The following is a 19,601-nucleotide window of genomic DNA, read 5'->3' as shown; positions in this document are numbered from 1 at the left end:
ATCATGTGAGTGAATGGCTAAGCACTGTATCTGACATATAGTAAGAGCTTAATAAAAAGCTAGGAAATAAAATGTATATATTGTATTATATATTACATATTATATCATATAATATTAGGTATATTATACATACTTTATATATTTAATATTGTATATATAAAGAGAATATGTGTGTATGTACATATGTGTGTACAATATATATAAATATTCAAATATAAAAATAAGTATAAATATATATATATACATACACCCATTCTCTCCTCTTTATAGGACATAGAATAGACACAAAGGAGGACTCAAGTCTACTTGCAAGAGGGAATGGAGATTAGAAAAGCTTTCTTACAAAAGGAGGCCCTTGAGATCATTCTTGAAAGAATAGACCCATATGCCTGCCTCATCCTGTTGTTTTGAGGATTTGGTGACATCATTTATTTAAAGCATTTTGCACAATGCCTGCAGTCCACAAACGTTAACTAAGTATAATGTTTTTGTTGGCTGCTTTATTATTCCATTGTGACCCTCTGAATCCGTCAAATTTCTTGATGGCAAAGAACAGAAACTGCCTCCAGGTAACTCAAGCGGAAGAGAAATTTCTTGGAAGGGTCTCAGAGAGCTCAATGACTCAACAGGAAGCAGGCTCAGAGCAGAGACAGGAACCCAGAGGGGCCAGGCAGCTGAGGACACAGCCTGGACCAACTCCCTGGAGCAGTCTGGTTAGGTCAGTGCCATGGACACCATTGCTGCTGGGCACTCAGCACTGCTGCCATCATCAAGAGTGAGTCTCCTACTGGGCATATACCCTGAGAAAACCATAATTCAAAAAGATATATGTACCCCAATGTTCACTGCAGCACTATTTACAATAGCCAGGTCATGGAAGCGACCTAAATGCCCATCGACAGACAAATGGATAAAGAAGATGTGGTACATATATACAATGGAATATTACTCAGCCATAAAAACGAACAAAACTAGGTCATTTGTAGAGATGTGGAGGGACCTAGAGACTGTCATACAGAGTGAAGTAAATCAGAAAGAGAAAAACAAATATCGTATATTAATGCATATATGTGGAATCTAGAAAAATGGTACAGATGGACTGGTTTGCAAGGCAGAAATAGAGACACAGATGTAGAGAACAAACGTATGGACACCAAGGGGGGGAAGTGGGGGTGGGGGGGTGGGGGGATGAATTGGGAGATTGGGATTGACATGTATACACTAATATGTATAAAATAGATAACTAATAAGAACCTGATGTATAAAAAAATAAAATAAAATAAAATTCAAAAAAAAAAAAGAGAGTGAGTCTCCTACTGGGCATATACCCTGAGAAAACCACAATTCAAAAAGAGTCATGTGGGACTTCCCTGGTGGCGCAGTGGTTAAGAATCCACCTGCCAATGCAGGGGACATGGGTTCGAGCCCTGGCCCAGGAAGATCCCACATGCCGCGGAGCAATTAAGGCCATGCGCCACAACTACTAAGCCTGCGCTTTAGAGCCCACAGGCCACAACTACTGAGCCTGCGTGCCACAACTACAGAAGCCCGCATGCCTAGAGCCCGTGTTCCGCAACAAAGAGAAGCCACCCCAAGAGAAGCCCATGCACCGCAACGAAGAGTAGCCCCCACTCGCCACAACTAGAGAAAGCCTGCACGCGGCAACGAAGACCCAACACAGCCACAAAAATAAATAAATAAGTAAATAAATTAAAAAAAAAAAAAAGAGTCATGTACCACAATGTTCATTGCATCTCTATTTACAATAGCCAGGACATGGAAGCAACCTAAGTGTCCATCGACAGATGAATGGATAAAGAAGATGTGGCACATATATACAATGGAATATTACTCAGCCATAAAAAGTAACAAAATTGAGTTATTTGTAATGAGGTGGATGGACCTAAAGTCTGTCATACAGAGTGAAGTAAGTCAGAAAGAGGAAAATAAATACCATATGCTAATGTATATGGAATCTAAAAAAAACGGTACTGATGAACCTAGAGGCAGAGCAGAAATAAAGACACAGATGTAGAGAATGGACTTGAGGACACAGCGGGGTGGGGGGGGTGGTGAGGGGAAGATGGGATGAAGTGAGAGAGTAGCATTGACGTATATACACTACCAAATGTAAAATGGATGGCTCGTGGGAAGCAGCCGCATAGCACAGGGAGATCAGCTCAGTGCTTTGTGACCACCTAGAGGGGTGGGATAGGGAGGGTGGGAGGGAGGCTCAGGAGGGAGGGGATATGGGGATATATGTATACATACAGCTGATTCACTTTGTTGTACAGCAGAAACTAACACAGTATTGTAAAGCAGTTATACTCCAATAAAGATGTAAAAAAAAAAAAAAAAAAGAGCCCAGTTTATAAGGGTCCAGGGAGTGGTTCACCCAGAAAGGGCATAAATCCTCTTCCCAGGGAGCATTTCAGGATCATTTCCGAGATGCCTGCCAGCCAAGGGTGAGAAGTGAAAGCATCACTTTCCCATGGAGGCCGGTGGTGCCCTCTGGGGCAGGCGCCCGCTGTGTGGCCTAGGGGTGCCCTGAGCTTTGGAGTTTTATGTCAACAGGAGTATTTTTATTTAACGTCACATGGTAAACACAAAGAAAATCCTCTGTTTTCGGACCTAATTCCAGCAGGGCACAGAATTGAGAGTTTTTAGCTTATGACTTCATTTTCTGCCGAACTTGGTCAAGCTCAAATATTACAATCTTTTCGTTCCTGGAGCGAGGCTTTCTGCCCTCGTTAGAAATATTGAAAACTGCCTTGTACCCACATCTTGCACTATTTGTTTAGTTCTTTAATAAATGAAACGTTAATCCATGTACAAAAAAAAAAAAAAAGAGTGAGTCTCAGTGTCCCTGAGATTTTCTACCATTCCCCCAGGATGTGACACCCTTGGTGAGAGAACCTGTTGGCTGATTCTAAGTCAACTGTCCACATCTCAGCTGCCAGTGGTTATCAAGAGAAGGTAACTGGCCTCTTCAACTTCCACAGCAGGAAGTAGGGTCATTTTTCCTACTAAGAATCACACAGAAGGACTTATTTTAGAAATAGAAGGAAATTTGAATGTAGGGTATCAATAAAAAGTTTCAGCTGAACCATAAAGAACACTGTTTGGACACAGCAGAAAGCATTGTACCAAAAATGTAGAAAATCATCATAAATCCCAAAAATTTATCTTCAAACTGTAAAATACTTAAAAAACAAGACTTTCAGGTCATTGTTGGGTGTTCCATGACAAACATATGCTATATATTAGTAAGTCTATAAATAATAGTGAAGTAAATATAAAACAAGTCAATGACTAAATGTGTAATTAATGTTAATCATAAACAATAATTTCTTCAAATCTTTAAAAATTGGTCTAAAATGTTAATGTCTCAGTTTGAAATCATCTACAGGCCAATTTGAAATGTGAGAAGGTTAGTTTTGTTTTCTTTACCCCCATTAACAAATTTGAGAAATGTTTTTATCTAATGTGAATGTGAGCATATGGAAAATAGTCAGCAGGGAATGTGGGCTTATGAGTTAATAACAAAAGTTGGTTGGTAAGAGTTGATAATGAATTAGCGAGAGATAATTCTGATGCTCCTAAAAGATCTGCTCTGAGATTTCCAGGAACTATGCAGACCTTTAGACAGAAGGCAGGAGCCAGAGGAGAGAAAAATGACTTCAGTAGAAAAAGTGGCCTCTTACCATCAGTACTTAAACATGCCCAACTCTCTCCCATATCAAATAAAACCCTCTCTCTACATCTTCCCCTGCAGGGACTGCCCTACTTCTACCCTCCCCTTGGCTGTCCCAGACTTCTTGATGGTTGTTTATATTCACTTTTTCTACTTCCTCACCTCCCACTCATTTCCAGCCCACTGCAGTCTGGCTCTGGCCCCACTGCTCCACTGCAACTTGTCAAGGTCACCAATGACTTCCTTCTAGTTAAACCTAATGAACACCTTTCCATCTTTGTCTTACTTGGCCTCACTGCAGCTATGGATAATAACTTCCTCTTGGAAATACTCTCTGTACTACACTTTCATAACCCAATAGTCTCATAGTTTTCCTCCTGTATATATTCAGTTGTAACACACTGTCTTGGATTTTACCAAAGACACTCAAAACTCAACATTTCCAGTCTGAATACACAATCTTTCTCTGCAGGTACACTTTTCCTCCTATGTCCTTCAGAATGAATGTCTCCCAAATGCGTGGTTATTAAGGTTAAAGACTCAAGCACCATCTTTGAATCTTCCCCCTCAGTGTCCAACGCCGCAGCCTGCCACCAACCAGTCAATGCTGATTATTACAGCCCCTCAATAGCTCTCAAATACTGATAAATCCACTTTTCTACTCCTTGCTGAAACCACCCTAGTCCAAGTAACCAAATAAATAACTGAATGATCTTAATGACCTCGTGCCTCTGTGTCTCAATTTGCTACTTTGTAAAATGAGACAGAATGAACACGGTTCTGTGATTATAAGAGTTTAAAATCAAGGAGTGACCCAGGATAAAATCAGGTCCAGTTCTTTGGGAGACCATCTCACTTTCTCCACTTAAATATTGTGGTGACCAAGATTGTGCCTCATATCCTCCCATAGCACTGCTCTTAAGGACAATCTCAGGGTCTTCAAGATAATTTATAATAAGGCTCTTCCTCTTAAATAGGGATCTGCCTTATGCCACATTTTGAGCTATAGAGAATATTTTAGAATGAGATTCTAATGATGGTAACAAATTTATCTACCTTGTTTCATTAATTCATCTGAAAGCTCCTTGAGAAGAATAGGAGAAAGCTCCTAGTCCTGAAAATGTCCCATGTAGTAAAAGGAAAAATATGTCCCAGGACTTCCTTGGTGGTGCAGTGGTTAAGATTCTGCCTGCCAATGCAGGGGACATGGGTTTGATCCCTGGTCCAGGAAGATCCCACATGCCGCGGAGCAACTAAGCCCGTGCACCATAATTAATGAGCCTGCGGTCTAGATCCTGTGAGCCACAACTACTGAGCCCTCATGCCACAACTCCTGAAGTCCTCGCGCCTAGAGCCTGTGCTCCGCAACAAGAGAAGCCATCGCAATGAGAAACACGTGCACCACAAAAAAGAGTAGCACCCGCTCACCACAACTAGAGAAAGCCCACGCGCAGCAACGAAGACCCAATGCAGCCAAAAATAAATAAACAAATTTATTTTTTTTAAAAACCTGAATAACAGGGAAATGTTGATGGAGGTTGCGGGGAGAGGCAGTGATGAAGGAGTTGGGTTGATTTTTAGCAAGTAGTAAGGTCAAAATAAAAGCATTATAGGGCTTCCCTGGTGGCGCAGTGGTTGAGAATCTGCCTGCTAATGCAGGGGACACAGGTTCGAGCCCTGGTCTGGGAAGATCCCACATGCCGCGGAGCAACTAGGCCCGTGAGCCACAACTACTGAACCTGCGTGTCTGGAGCCTGTGCTCCGCAACAAGAGAGGCCACGATAGTGAGAGGCCCGCGCACCGCGATGAAGAGTGGCCCCTGCTTGCCGCAACTAGAGAAAGCCCTCGCACAGAAACGAAGACCCAACACAGCCAAAAATAAATAAATAAATTAATTAATTTTTAAAAAAGCATTATAAAAGGAGAGTAAAGGATTTAGGTCAGGGCTTTCTTTGAAAAAAAATTTTTAAACATAAGCAGATGGAAAATGTTAAGTGACACAATATGGTAGATTCCACCAGTGAGCTTAATAGGTAGCCATTTTAACGGGAGAGAAAGCAGACTGCGAAGTGCGAAGTTGGGAAACTTAAAGGGGCAAGAGCAGGAAAAGCAAGGGACTCCTTCCTGCCGTGAGGATTCTTTTGGTTCTGATGTGTGTTAACCTACTAGTGAAGATATCATATATCCCCAAAAAGGGGCATCCATCAACTGGAGAAAGATGTACCATCTCTCTCCACAGCTCATTAGCAGACTGAAAATGTGACACTGCGTTACTCTGATTAAGGATTAATTTTCTAATTCCAGGGATGGAACGCTCCTCTAAATGAGTAGGCCTTCACACAAAAACACAGACTCACATGATATGGATGAAACAAAACCTTTAATGCTGCCTTCCATCTTCCTAAGACCCAGTGGGGAAGAAAAAGGAGGATCTCTAGCAAAAAGGGGAGTTAAGGGTTAAAGTTTTCCAGCTCTCCATCCGGGAACAGGTCCCACTAATGGGGGAGAAGTGTGATGCCATCTTTCTGGCAGACTGAGGGCTTGGGAAAACTAGGTCCTTCTAGTCTGGCTAGGGAAGACATAATATTTCCAACAGCCAACTGTAGCAAGGCAATAAATAGCAATGTCACAGACTAGATGAGTAACTTGTTACCTCAGACCCTCCCAGGGACATATAATTTGGGTTCCTACCATTTATTGGGATAATGCCCACTTATGCCGGGGCCTGCAAATCCCTTTAAAATATGTAACTAAATGCTGTCTACACTTTTATATTTCACATACATTGTTGGGGCTTCATTACAAACTGCTATATTTTAAAATTGTTTCAGATAGCTTTAAAGCCAAGGCTGTGGGGACTTCCCTGGTGTCCAGTGGTTAAGACTTCGCCTTCCATTGCAGGGAGTGCAAGTTCAATCCCTGGTCTGGGAACTAAGATCCCACATGCCTCTCAGCCAAAAAACCAAAAACATAAAACACAAGCTATACTGTAACAAATTCAATAAAGACTTTAAAAATGGTCCACAACAAAAAAATCTTTAAAAAAATAAAATTTTTTAAAAATTAAAAAGTAAATCCAAGGCAGTGGCTTTCAAACTCTTTTGACAGCAACTCACAAAAATATATAGAATAATTTTTATCATAAACCAGTATATATATACAAACACAAAACTAATAAAAAAGTTTTATGATACCTTACCCTTATTACATATAGTGCATTCTAATATTATCTATTCCACATTGATTCATTGTTTTTAAGTGATTGTCCAACCCCAAGAATTATTTTATAATCCACTAATGGATCAAGACCTGCATTTTGAAAAATTCTATTCGAAAACTATAGGTTCCAGCTACCTTAGTCAAAAGTCTGGCGTCAAAATTTTTTAAAGCCTCGTTAAAATGCATCATCAAAAAAAGTATTTACTGAAGGTAACTCAGTCTCCATAAAGAGCATTGTCTTGGGGATTTCTACCATAACTCACCAAATGAATAATAATAAGCCTATACTTTGCAGAACTGAGATGTGAGCTGAACACTGAGTGAAAATGACATAAAATCAGAGCAGAGTTAGAAAAGGAGGACCATCACCAAATGCAATGTGTGGTTCCTCTGGAAAACACAAAGCAGCTTAGAGTGAGGTGAGGGGAACAAAATAGAAAAAATATATATGCTAATGAAGAAAAGATCAAGCTTGCAACTTCCATCTCCAAGCTTCACAAGCTGTACTTGTACTTTCCAACCCTATGAGACTGAGTAATAGTCAGGATAACTCCGCTAATCATGTGGTCTTGAATATCTCAGCTGATATCATTTAAGTCATTAAAAAGGATAACTGCAAATTAAATTAGTTCACCCTAATTATACAAAAATGAGAAATTCAAATAAGCAAGGTAATGCTCTTTTAAATTAAATTTTTTTTCAATCACTTGGCACCTCAAATCAAAGCAAATGGGTAATGTTACCAATTATATCAATTTGATTCTTAAATTTAAATACATAAACATGATGAACTGAATTAAAATTTTTATTTGATACACACTTAACATATTAACATTTGTACTAGGGTAGGGAACCACATTCAAGATGTGAGACAAGGTCATGTCCTTGAAACCCAAAGAAGGTTGCCACAAAATTGCCTTTGTGAGAATCTAGCAACAGAAATGAATCCCAAAATCTGTTAAACAAGTTATCCCACAGGAAAGGTAAGGTAGACCACACTACTAAAGGTAGTACTATAGAATCCTATGAAATATTTATCAAGAGAAATATTTGATAAATAATAACAATATTAAGTTTTAGCAAGCAGTATGATAATGTGCTAAGCTTCAGCATGGTTGCACTTACAAATGATTTTCATAAGAAGGAAAGAAATGGAAATTTATTGACTATCTGTGTTTTGCCTGGCAACACTAAATACTTTCAAATATACTATAGCATTGGAACTAGGAATCAGAGATGTTAAATAACTTGCCCTAGGTCACACAGTGATGAATGACAGAATTAGAATTTAAACTCCATCTTCTGATTACAAATCAATATTCTTGTCACGTTTATGTCACTTTATCCTGAACCAGTACTAAAAATACAATAGTGCTTAAAATATTTGCTTCAATATTTCCTAAGACTTCTGATCAAGATCAATTCAGATTTCAATTTCATGGCTAATGAGTAATAAAGTGATCCTTAAAAGAAAAAAAACATTAAAAATATGCACGCATTCTGGATGGCATTATGAATCTTTCAAAAAATTGATGAAAGAATTATCTATTGCTGTATAACAAACCACACTGAAGTATAGTAGCTTAAAATGGTAGTTTATTCTTGTCTCTTATTGTTCCATGGATTGATTGGGATTGGCTGGGGGTCTCCTAGAAAATGCAGTCAGATGTCAGCTGGGGTTGCAATCACCTGTGGGCTCAATGGGGCTGGACGTCAAGATGCTTCACTCCTATGGCTGACAGGGGATGCTGGCTATTGTTTGCGGCTACCAACTGGAGGACAGCCCAAATCACGGACAAGCCGTGATTTGGGCTTCTCTCAAAGTGGTGGCTGGGCTTCAAAAGGGAGCATTCCAAGAGTAAATGTTCCAAAAGACCCAGGCTTCTTACAACCTAGCCTAAGAAGTCCCAGAAAGTCACTTCCACCGCATTCTATTAGTTGAGCCAGTCACTGGGGCCTAGGAATACAGATTTAGACCCCATCTTTTGATAAGAGAAACAACATGACAAAAAGCGAGGGCAAGGAGACTACCCATCACACCTTAGTCTTTTGCCTCCCATCCTGGCAAGTCTACTTTATCCAGCTGAGTTAAAAGGGGAAATACATAATAAAATTACAATAACATAAATTATTTTGTTGTCTTTTTTCTATTTCTTTGGCTCTATTTCTTTCTCTGGAAACACAGCACTTCTTGAGTGAATGAATGAATAAATGAAAGCCTCTGTCTCTCGTTTTTCCATTCTACTCTTTTTTTTCCTTTCTTTCCTTCTTTCTAACTGAAAATAAAAGGTAAATATATATATTTAAATATATGTACATATTTAAAGCACCAACATATTCTGATTAGTTAGTGAATCATATGGTTAATTTCTACCCATATCGCCCATTTGATATCTGCCTGACTCAGTCATCATCCTATATAGGAAGGTAATAAGATAATTTTTTTTAATGCAGGCAAAGAAAAGAGAGAAAAAATGGTAAAGAAAAAGCAGGATCAAGAGAAGAAGGAAAATATAAATGGGAAGGGAAATAAATAAAGGAGAGTGAGCAGGATTAAGCCCAAGTGGCTGAAAAGACAGAGAAAGAAGCCAAATTCTACCCCTTATAATGTTGCACCTACCCACTGCCACCATCACCAGCCTAGTCCAACCTTATTTCCTAATGCCTGAATTATTGCTATATTATTTTACCTAATCTCCCTGCCTAGAGTCTTTATTCCCTTAGAAACACTGTTTTCCTCATGGTGCTCTCAATTAAAAACAAACACTAAATGAATTCTGAAGGATAAAGTCCAATATAAGCATTTTAAGGATTGTCATAATCTAACCTAATTTTTCTTGCCAATATTGTTTCTCAAGTCTCCCCTGCATGAAACTATTGATTCAGCCAAAGCAGTCTACTCACTGTATCCAAACACACGGAAGAATGAGACTAGATCTCACTATTTATTACATCATGAAAAATATAAAATCTGAATCAAGGAAAATAATTAATTCACAAAGCAGTGTGGCAAAATTGTAAGTTTATATTATAGCACTTATAGTCCAGTTCATCTACAAATACAGCCTTCTCATTGTTGTCTTCTGTCCCGTGCTCTAGCTAATCCTCTCACCAGGAGCTTTCTCTGTTGCCCTCAACCTTCCCAAATCTTATCTAACCAGGACCCACTAGAAACACTCTTCTTCATGGAAACTGACATTAGCTGATTAATTTGGAAGTGTGATTAGCAAGATTATTCTGAACCCAAAGTACGTGTTAATACTACAGCATCTGATTTGATTGTCCATGGACTCCAAATTCCATCTCAGTTTCTACTCTGTAGAGTTGTTTAGCATACAGTGGTTTACAGGACAATTTCACCCCAGTCTGATAGATAATTCAACCAGCATCTAATCATTTGTACAAATTTGATTTGCAATAATTACAAACAGCAATTACAGAAACAGTTAAAAACACCATTGCTAATATTATAACTCTTTGGGAGCCCTACATAAATGGGATTTCTTAAAAATAGGATATTTGAAGGTAATGATGGGTATATACATGATAAAACAGACTTTGTGGTGAAAGAAGTTTATTGTCAAGTATAATTAAAGTTGTAGATGCCATTTTAAAAGAACAGCTTTAGGGGGCAAGGGATGAGACCTTTTGAAGCAAAGTAGAAATTAGGAATAATTACTGTGATGATCATGGAATGTCAACATCCATTTCGTCAAGATGAGCTCAGTATCCTTCAAAGTTCCATTGAGTCCAGGAAAGCATTCGTGTAAGACCAAAGGCAGCTTTGGGAAGAATACCTTTGAAGTATAAAGGAGTAGAGTGACTGGCAACAGCCAACATAAAAATGGACTAAACAGTAAACTTCTTTTATATGTGGAATCTAAGAAATAAAACAAACAAATGAATATAACAAAACGGAAACAGACTCACAGATCTAGAGAACAAACTAGCGGTTACCAGTGGGGAGAGAGAAGTGGGGAGAGGCAAGATAAGGGTAGGGGATTAAGAGGTACAAACTACTACGTATGAAATCGTACACTTCTGAATCTTATTTAAAAAATGTTTTGTTGGACTTCCCTGGTGGCGCAGTGGTTGAGAATCTGCCTGCCAATGCAGGGGACACAGGTTCGAGCCCTGGTCTGGGAAGATCCCACATGCCGTGGAGCAACTAAGCCCGTGCGCCACAACTACTGAGCCTGCGCGTCTGGAGCCTGTGCTCTGCAACAGGAGAGGCCGCGATAGTGAGAGGACCGCGCACCGCGATGAAGAGTGGCCCCCGCTTGCTGCAACTAGAGAAAGCCCTCGCACAGAAACAAAGACCCAACACAGCCAAAATAAATAAATAAATTAATTAATTAATTAATTAAAAAAAAAACAAAACCAAAAACAACCAGCTTTGCCTCATTAAAAAAAAAAAGTGCTTATTAAAAAAAAAAAATTAGTTTTCTTTTTCATATCCAACATTGAATGTGCATGCAAATTGCTCTTTTTCTTTTTAATCTTTTTTGATTCAAAATTGGGTAAAACTAAACTCTTTAGGGAAATTTGTAAAGATGGTAAAATTATAAAGAAAGTAAAATGTTATTATATCAGACAGGAGAGTGGAGGCTTCTGGGGTGATATCAAAGTTGTATTACTTGACATGGGTGGTATTTCTGCAGGTGCTCACTTCATTCAATTCATTTATCTTTTATGCATTTTGAAGATGCAATATAAAAAATCCAATGTTCAAATTCTACAGTCCATTAACTTGGAGGTGTCAATTACTGCCCTACCCAGTGCTTTGCTCTCATTCCCTTTTGCCCAAATGAAGCTGGTTGTGCATTAAGAGATGACATCTTGTTTTCTAGAAGAAATAGTGAAACTGGTCTGGCCCTCGGTAATATTTCAAAACAGTCTTTTTGTAAATGGGCATGAGAAGATGCCCTTCTTAAGCCAAGGATGAACTCTTATATTTTGTATTATTTAAAGTACCTGATACAGTACTACACAACTAGTATGCATTCATTCATTCATTTGACAGATATTTACTGACTTACCTATCAATGGACTCTCTGGAAAACCACAGCCGTTTACCAACTAATCTGGTAAAATGGCATTTGATAAGTGCTATAAAGACACTCAAGATTCAGCAATTTCTCCTGGCTATCAAATTTATTTTGGCTAATGGATATCACTTACTTTCACTCCCATTTAAGTCTTACAAAGGGATACTAGAGGAGGATCAGCCAGTTAGAAGGTGGAGACTTAATAAAAACTGAAATAGAAAGAGTCAGAGACAGGAGGGGAAAAAAAAAGCGCAGAGGAATAGGTAGGCAGAAATTGTACAACCAGCAAGGCCTCAGGGCCCTGCACAGTTTGAGTTGAGCCAGATATTCTTCCTGTTTCCTTGCTTGATCTCTCCTCTTGCCCATGTCCCCGGTCTGGAGGAGTTAAGCCCAGCACGGATGCCACTGAGACAGGTCAACGCAGGGAAAGGTCCTGGGATCAAAACTTGGCTGAGTAGGGTGAAAAGTTTTGAGCAGCCAAAAGCAGAAAGAGCCAGAAGATAAACATAACCCATTTTCAAAGGAGTGCCAAAGGTGAAAAGCAGGAAAGACAAAATTACTCATCAAGTCCAAAGGGGTGAGCACAGAGCCAGAAACTGGGGGGAGAAGGGAGTTAAGAAAGTCAAGTGTCAGGTAAAAGCAGAAACAGAGACTTAAAAATAAATAAATAAAGTGAAATAAAGGATCCAAGACAATAATTGGGAACCATTACTTGGAGTTTGACACTAGATTTGATTGAGTACGAGTTAGCTTAATTTAAAAGCATAGGATCTGAGCAGGTACCTTTCCTCCTTCTGACTTATCTCCCACCTTATTGCCAATCCATTATCAACAAGGCATTTAAAATATTTACCAAACAAGATCTGGAAGCCATTTAGGCAGTCCTGCTAATGAACCAACTTAATTCAGAATGATTTGGCCATGAAGATGACCACATCTACTGAGGACAGCTCTCCCCAGATTCCTCCATTGACTAGTTTGAGAAACAAAGCACTTGAAGAAATGGTACATGTAAATAAGTGAGTTTAGGTTCAAGCAGCCTGAGATGCTGGTGGTTGGAAATGCCTTACTCGTGTGCAGAAAATTTCCTGAGCACTTACTATGCCCCATGCAGCATGCCCATCCAAAGTACTTTAGATACAATATTCCAGTGTGTTTAACGTTTAAAATTTTCTCCATTTGGTTAAAATCAATGAGACTTTTGTGAGGCGCTTGATCCTTTCCTACCCCAATTTAAACCATAATTTTGTGAAGACTAGGATTATCTTGCTATATTCTTTTTAACCTCCCTAATTTCTAGTCAAGCCTCAAAAAATGAAGTATACACTGAGGGCTCTTAGCACCTCAGAGATCACCTCCATTCTACTTGTCCAAAGGTGGGGGTGACTTGCTCAGTCAATATGAAGCAAAGTGTTTAGTATCAGCCTTAAAATAAGTGGTTTCTTTTTTTACTGTCTTTTCTCTTTTTTTTGCTGTTTTCCTGCTTTTCAGAGAAGCAGTAACAATAATTTAAACTTTTCCACTATGTGACCTACACTCCACAGACACTGTATAATAGCCGAGCCAGTGCTTAACAAAGGACTTGGGTGAGCGTGGGTATACGTGTGTGTGTGTGTGCTTGTGTGTGTGTGTGTGCACTTCACACAATGTTGTATGCCAATATGAGGTGGGAGACGAAAGAAAGTTCGGGCACATGCACATTTATATTAAAGAGATGATAGGACCCACAAAAAAAAGAACTTTTCTGGATATTAATGTTATATTTTGGAGAGAGGTTTGCAGGGAAGGAAGAGGTGCAGCTAGGGGAGTGGATTCCTATCTCTAATTACGTAGGGAGGCTCTGGTAAAAAGACAACTGAAGCTTTTCCCGGAACTGGGATCTTTCATTCGAGAAAGGAAAAAAATGCAACACTCATTCCCCGCCTCCTTCCCTCCCTCCCTCCCCGCTTCCTTGGTGCCCTTCCAAGGTAGGGCCCCTTGGTGCTGGCTTCTCAGTCCTCGCCCCGGGGAGGTTTGCCAAGGCCAGGAGGGCCAGATGGGGCTGCTGGCAGAGAGGCTGCTGATCCGGCTCTTTCTCATCCCACTTTCCGTCTGCCGGTGCTTTTGGTGGTGGTGGCACTGCCTCACCCTGACGAGGTTAGAATTACCACTCTGCAGCGGGTGGTGTGTGTACCAGCAAGCTTCCTGTTACATTCACCAGCTACCATCTACCTGCTCTGGGCTGGAATGTGCCACTACCTCGCTACTCCCATTTTACACTTCACACACCAGCTTTCTCTCAAGACAGTTATTTGATCGCTAACCACTCTGAATATCATGATCCTCGGCTCATTTATTTTTTCTGTTTTAAAGGATGGTGCTGGGGGACGCAGGGAACGGCCACATCGAGTTCCACATTCGCCAAGGCATCCGAGTGTGAGCTGCCTATCACAGTGCTGACTTCAATGAAAGGTTATTACTGTGATCACTATTTAGCATTTATATAGCTCCTCACAATTGTTTACCCGTTATTCCTCAGAGCAACCCCTGTCAAGGTGATCAGTATTAGCAACCCCCATGGTAGAGGCAATAAATCAGGGCTCCTGGAGAGGATTTTAGGAATATCCACAAAAGGACACAAAATGAATAACCACAGAACTGGTGGGGCCTGGCCCTCCCTCTAGCATTGAACTTGATGAGTTCACTTATTCCATCATTCTGTTTAGCAGACCTACACAGGGTGGGCTCCTCCTGTAGGATACAGCTCAAATATCCTGAAAGGCCTTCCCTGGCTACCCTATCTAAAATAGCATGGCCTCCCCAAGGCACTCACTATCACATTCTGGTGTTTATGGACTTCATAAAAGTCCATTAACAGAAGTTATCTGATTTGTCTACTTATGTTCTTGGTTATTGTGTGTCTTCGCCATTCAAAAAGGCTATCTCCATGACAGTAGCAGTCTTCACTGGGTTGTTCATTGCTGTATCCATCCCCTTTGTTGAAAGTACCTGGCATACAGTAGGTGCTCAATAATGCCTGTAGAGTGAATGACAACGACAAGAGTCCTGTAAATACTGCTACTCATGCATCATTTCCCGTGCTTTTTCATCTCTTCCTGGACTTCTGGATATAATCACATATACAGTCCGTTATTCTTAATTACCCTGGCACTAACAATCTAGTCTGTGGATGGCCCAGGTCCTTGCCTGCCTCTCCTTCTTGGGTTCCTTTCCTTTGGAGATTCCTCCAAATCTTTCAGTCATTTCTCGCCTTTAGTTGAGAGAGGTCAAGGAGAGAGTAGAGCAATGAAAGTTCTACTAGACAATTTTACTAGTTCTAATAGCTTTGGAAAGGTACAAAGTTGAAATTATTGAATCGAAGGTTTCTTTTTTACCTGATTTGTGGATTAAAAAAAAAAATCCATCTGTGTTATATATGCAATACAGTGAAAAGTGCTTTGAAGAAGTTAAAAGCACTATATAAACGTAAGATATAATTATGTATGCATGTAGTCCCATTAACCTTGGTAATTGAGAGTTGGTTATATACTTAAGGCTTAATTAGTTTTTTTTAATTAATTAATTTTATTATTGGCTGCATTGGGTCTTCATTGCTGCGCGCAGGCTTTTCTCCAGTTGCGGCGAGCAGGGGCTACTCTTCGTTGCAGTGCGTGGGCTTCTCATTGCGGCAGCTTCTCTTGTTGTGGAGCATGGGCTCTAGGAGTGTGGGCTTCGTAGTTGTGGTGCTCGGGTTCAGTAGTTGTGGCTCACGTGCTCTAGAGCACAGGCTCAGTAGTTGTGGCGCACGGGCTTAGTTGCTCCGCCGCATGTGGGATCTTCCAGGACCAGGGGTCAAACCCCTGCATTGGCCACCAGGGAAGCCCAAGGTTTAATTAGTTTTGATAGAAGAGCAGCTCACACTTTTCTGATGGGTAGGACCAGGGAAGCTCTTAGAAAACGTGGCTTTGGTTGATTTTTTGTCAACCATTAAATCAAGATAAAGCTTGAAATCCCTTCAAAGCCTAAAAGGTTGGCAGTAATGCTGATTTCTCATCAACAGGTAAGAATAGACAAGTGGTACGAAGCATTTATACTTTCTTGCTTCAAATTTCAGACGATGAGAATACAATTCCCCCTAAAAAATCTTAGGCTGATCTTGAAAGAAAGACCCTCTGGATAATCTAAAAATGGAGTTTTCTATTTAAAGGTTGTTCTTAATGTTCTTTATAGTGCTATATGCAACCAGAAAATGGTTTGCCTTTTTGTTTTAAATACACCAAATCAATGGAATACCTTGTATTTGATAACATGTGCTGTTGCATTTGGGCCTCACTACAACTCTGTCCATAGATATTATTACTTTATAGGTGAAAAAAATGGAAGCAAAGCCATTAAATGCTTTCCCAAGTCTTAGAAGAAGTCACTAAGAAGACTGATCTGACTCAAGTCTCCTGACTCCAGTTTAATATTCTCCACAATAATATTAGAAAACCACATTGGAAAGGAAAGCCTCATTCCTAGTACTGCTGTCATAGCACCAAGCTTCAAAGGTCAGGTAAATGTTTTACTTTATGGTTAAACTGGCCACATTTACTCAGTGTGTACTATATCACAGGCCCTGTGCTATGCCCTGGTAGGTTGTGGAGAAAGTAAAAGACAGGTTAGATTTCCCTGGTTGTTACAACCTAGTTGGGATGGGAAACACACACATACAAACATTGTTGTGATACAAGGGAAGGGTGCGCATGCACCAGGAGAGATGCAAAGTTCTACAGGAGCAGAGAAAGGGCAGTATCTGAAAACATTCCACAAAAAAAATCATCTTTCATTCCAAGATGAACTTGGCATGAAATCAAGATTTAACTGAGGATATACTGAGAAGAATGAAGAGGGGAATGGGGTGTCTACCAAATTTTACCTACTGAATTTTGTCTATAAAATTTCATCTATTCAAATTGTATCTACTATGGCAAGATAGTATTTTAAAATTACTTTAAAATAGAATATTTAATATTAAATATTTTCAAATTACCTTTAATAGATAATATTTCTAAATTACTTTTAAATAGAAGTAGTTGCATATTAGTTATGTAAATAGAAGTAAACACAAGAAGAACTAAAATAGAAATGGCTAAAGTGGACTTCCCTGGGGAATGGAACTGGGGGGATAGAAGGACTGGGGTTGTGAGGTGGGGTAGGGCTTGTCATGTTTCTTTATAAATCCTTCAAAACTATTTGATTTTAAAGTCACAGGTATGAATTACTTCGATAAATATTAATTTTTAAATGGCCTTCAAAGAATGAGTAAGGTTTCTATAAGGAGAGGGAAGAGAGGGGGGCATTCCTAGCAGAGGAGCCAGCATTGACAGAGAGAGAAGGCTGGAGAGCAGAGGCAAGAGGGAGTAATCCGTTTGGATAGTGTGGGTACACCTATACCTGCATGGATCGGGAAACAGAAGCTGTTGCTCTATCGTAGAAGGACATACAAACACATGGTTACACGGTCGCTGACAAGGAAGGCAATAAAGGGTGTTGAACAAAGAGGTGACATGCTCAGAACTGAGCTTTATATCAGCAGTGATTCTCACATTTGAGATTATGTGCTTGTTGAAATTGCTGGGTCCCATGGCCAGTTTCTTCTTGAGTAGGTCCAGGGTGAGGCCCAAGGATTTTCATTTCTAATAGTAAGTTCCCAGACAATGCTAATGCTGCTGGTCTGGGAACCACCATTTGAGAACCAGTAACAGAGTAATCTAGCAACAAGAAGTCAAGACTAGAGTAGTATGAAAATGAAGGTAAAGAGACTATTCCGACAGGACAGACCAGAAGGAACGCAGCCCTGACTAGGAAGCTGATGGTGGGAAAGTACAGACCAGCAATCAAGAGAACAGATCAACTGCTTCAAAGGACAGGGGAACCATTGGGCCTGTTCTGGGTCATTTCAAATCACAAATCATTGGTAAATCTCCAGTGCCTATGCCAGGTATACAAGAAGCGCTTGGAATTGGTTTTTAAAATAGAAATCCTGTCTAGAAATTAAGGTGTGAGTTTTACCTTACTTTCCCTTCCTCCCACGTCAATAACCTCATTCTAGTGCAATTTAGGTTGCAAAAGCTTCTTCCAGGGAGAAAATCCACAGCTGCACCTAGTCAGCAAGTGTATCTATCAGAACATGTAAAATTGTACTAAAACTGATGTCCTTATTATTTAATTTTAGAACATCCTTGTAGCTAAATAGTATTCAAAATAAATATGGAGTACAGGAAGCACCCATCTCTACAGACAGGGGCAAAAATAATTAACTCACTATACCATATAAATACCCATGAAAACATACATGAATCCTTTATCCAACCAACGTTCATTGAGTATCTACTATGTGACAAGCGCCGTGGATGTGCTTAGAGACAGAGGTAAATAAAACGTGGGCTCCACTGACAGCAGTTCAAAACCTAAAGTCTTCTTCCTGTGCTCTTAAATCTGCCTAAGGACTGTGTTTTGTTTGTAATAAAAATTCTAAAGCAGGAACAGAAGAAGTTAGCTTTTCTGCCTAACTTCTGCCTAACCTAAGTGACTGCCTCTTGTTGTCTGATTATTCAACTGAAGAGAACGCTTCGGTCCTGGGTTATTTTACCAAGCTCAGATAGATTTTGCTGACACACAGAAGGAGTCTGGGGAGTATCCAGCACCCGTTTACCTCTGGCCTTTAAGTATAGTGAGCATTTTATCACTTACACCTTTCAATGCCCAAAGAGAGTACTACTTGGGGTTTTTAAAATATCGTTTCCTTTACTACCTCCCAAAATAACAGGGTCACTTCAGGACCAGTAAGTGGTTGGCACTGTGACAGGTTTCCCAGAAGTACTAATAGCTCTGGAGAGGAGCAAGTATTTTCACAGCTGCAGGCCTGGGTGCTGAACTTTCTCCTGTCAGTGAGAATCATGTCCCAGTGAAAATATAGAAGTGGAACTGACCGTCAAAGGGATAAGGTGACAGGGAGTGTTGTTTACTCGAGTCAGAGAGCAACCAAAAATGATTTCTGCTGCTGGAACAAAACAAAGACAAGGGTTGAAGGTCAACTTCCTCTTTTATTTTGGCTAAATAAAAAGCACACCTAAGCGGCCTTTCTCAAATGTTTCGGGTCTGCTAAAAATTTCAACTCTATAAAGACCCCACATATTATACCAGTCTATACTTCTTGGGCACTGGAGGGAAACAAAAGGGAAAATGTTCACTCTCATTAGGATTAATGAAGTCATCCACGGCACCCAGCTCTTCTTTCCCGATCCCTAACCTCATCCATCTCCAAATGTTAGGAATTTTATTCGTTAAAGGCCGCTCACGTCCTTCCACATCATTCCACCTTGGCCACCACCAGCCTAGTCTAAACTGATGTCATCTCTCTCGTAAATTACTGCAAGAGCCTTCTAATTGGTCTCTCACATCCTGTTTAGCCCACTCCAAATCTGTCTTTACATTAATTCACAGTAACTCACTAATTCACAGTATTAGTTCACAGTAATTCACTCATAGCACTCTTTTGGAAACTCAAATAAAACCACTAAAGTCTAAATACCCCACACATACACATAAAACCTAGCCTAAATTTTTTCTCTGGATCCCCATTGCTCCAAACACTTAGCTGGTGGACTTGGTCGAGA

At 39.9% G+C, this 19,601-nt stretch overlaps 2 protein-coding genes across 2 annotated transcripts in view; one reads left to right on the top strand and one right to left on the bottom strand.

The window, feature by feature from the left end:
- The window catches only part of LOC103019235 (spermatogenesis-associated protein 31D4-like), a 215,289-nt gene that overhangs the window by 45,535 nt on the left and 150,153 nt on the right, over positions 1 to 19,601 (bottom strand). The window lies entirely within an intron of this gene.
- Positions 13,997 to 19,601, top strand: part of LOC103006212 (heat shock protein 75 kDa, mitochondrial-like) — a 74,983-nt gene continuing 69,378 nt past the window's right edge. Inside the window, 2 exon segments of the mRNA XM_028166521.2 lie at positions 13,997 to 14,097; positions 14,314 to 14,376. Of these exon segments, the coding sequence (XP_028022322.2) occupies positions 13,997 to 14,097; positions 14,314 to 14,376 (164 nt within the window).

Source organism: Balaenoptera acutorostrata, chromosome 6 (assembly GCF_949987535.1).
Source record: "Balaenoptera acutorostrata chromosome 6, mBalAcu1.1, whole genome shotgun sequence".
In the NCBI taxonomy this organism is placed as follows: Eukaryota; Metazoa; Chordata; class Mammalia; order Artiodactyla; family Balaenopteridae; genus Balaenoptera; species Balaenoptera acutorostrata.
The sequence above is the reverse complement of the archived record's forward strand: the minus strand, read 5'-3'. Positions and strand labels throughout refer to the sequence as shown.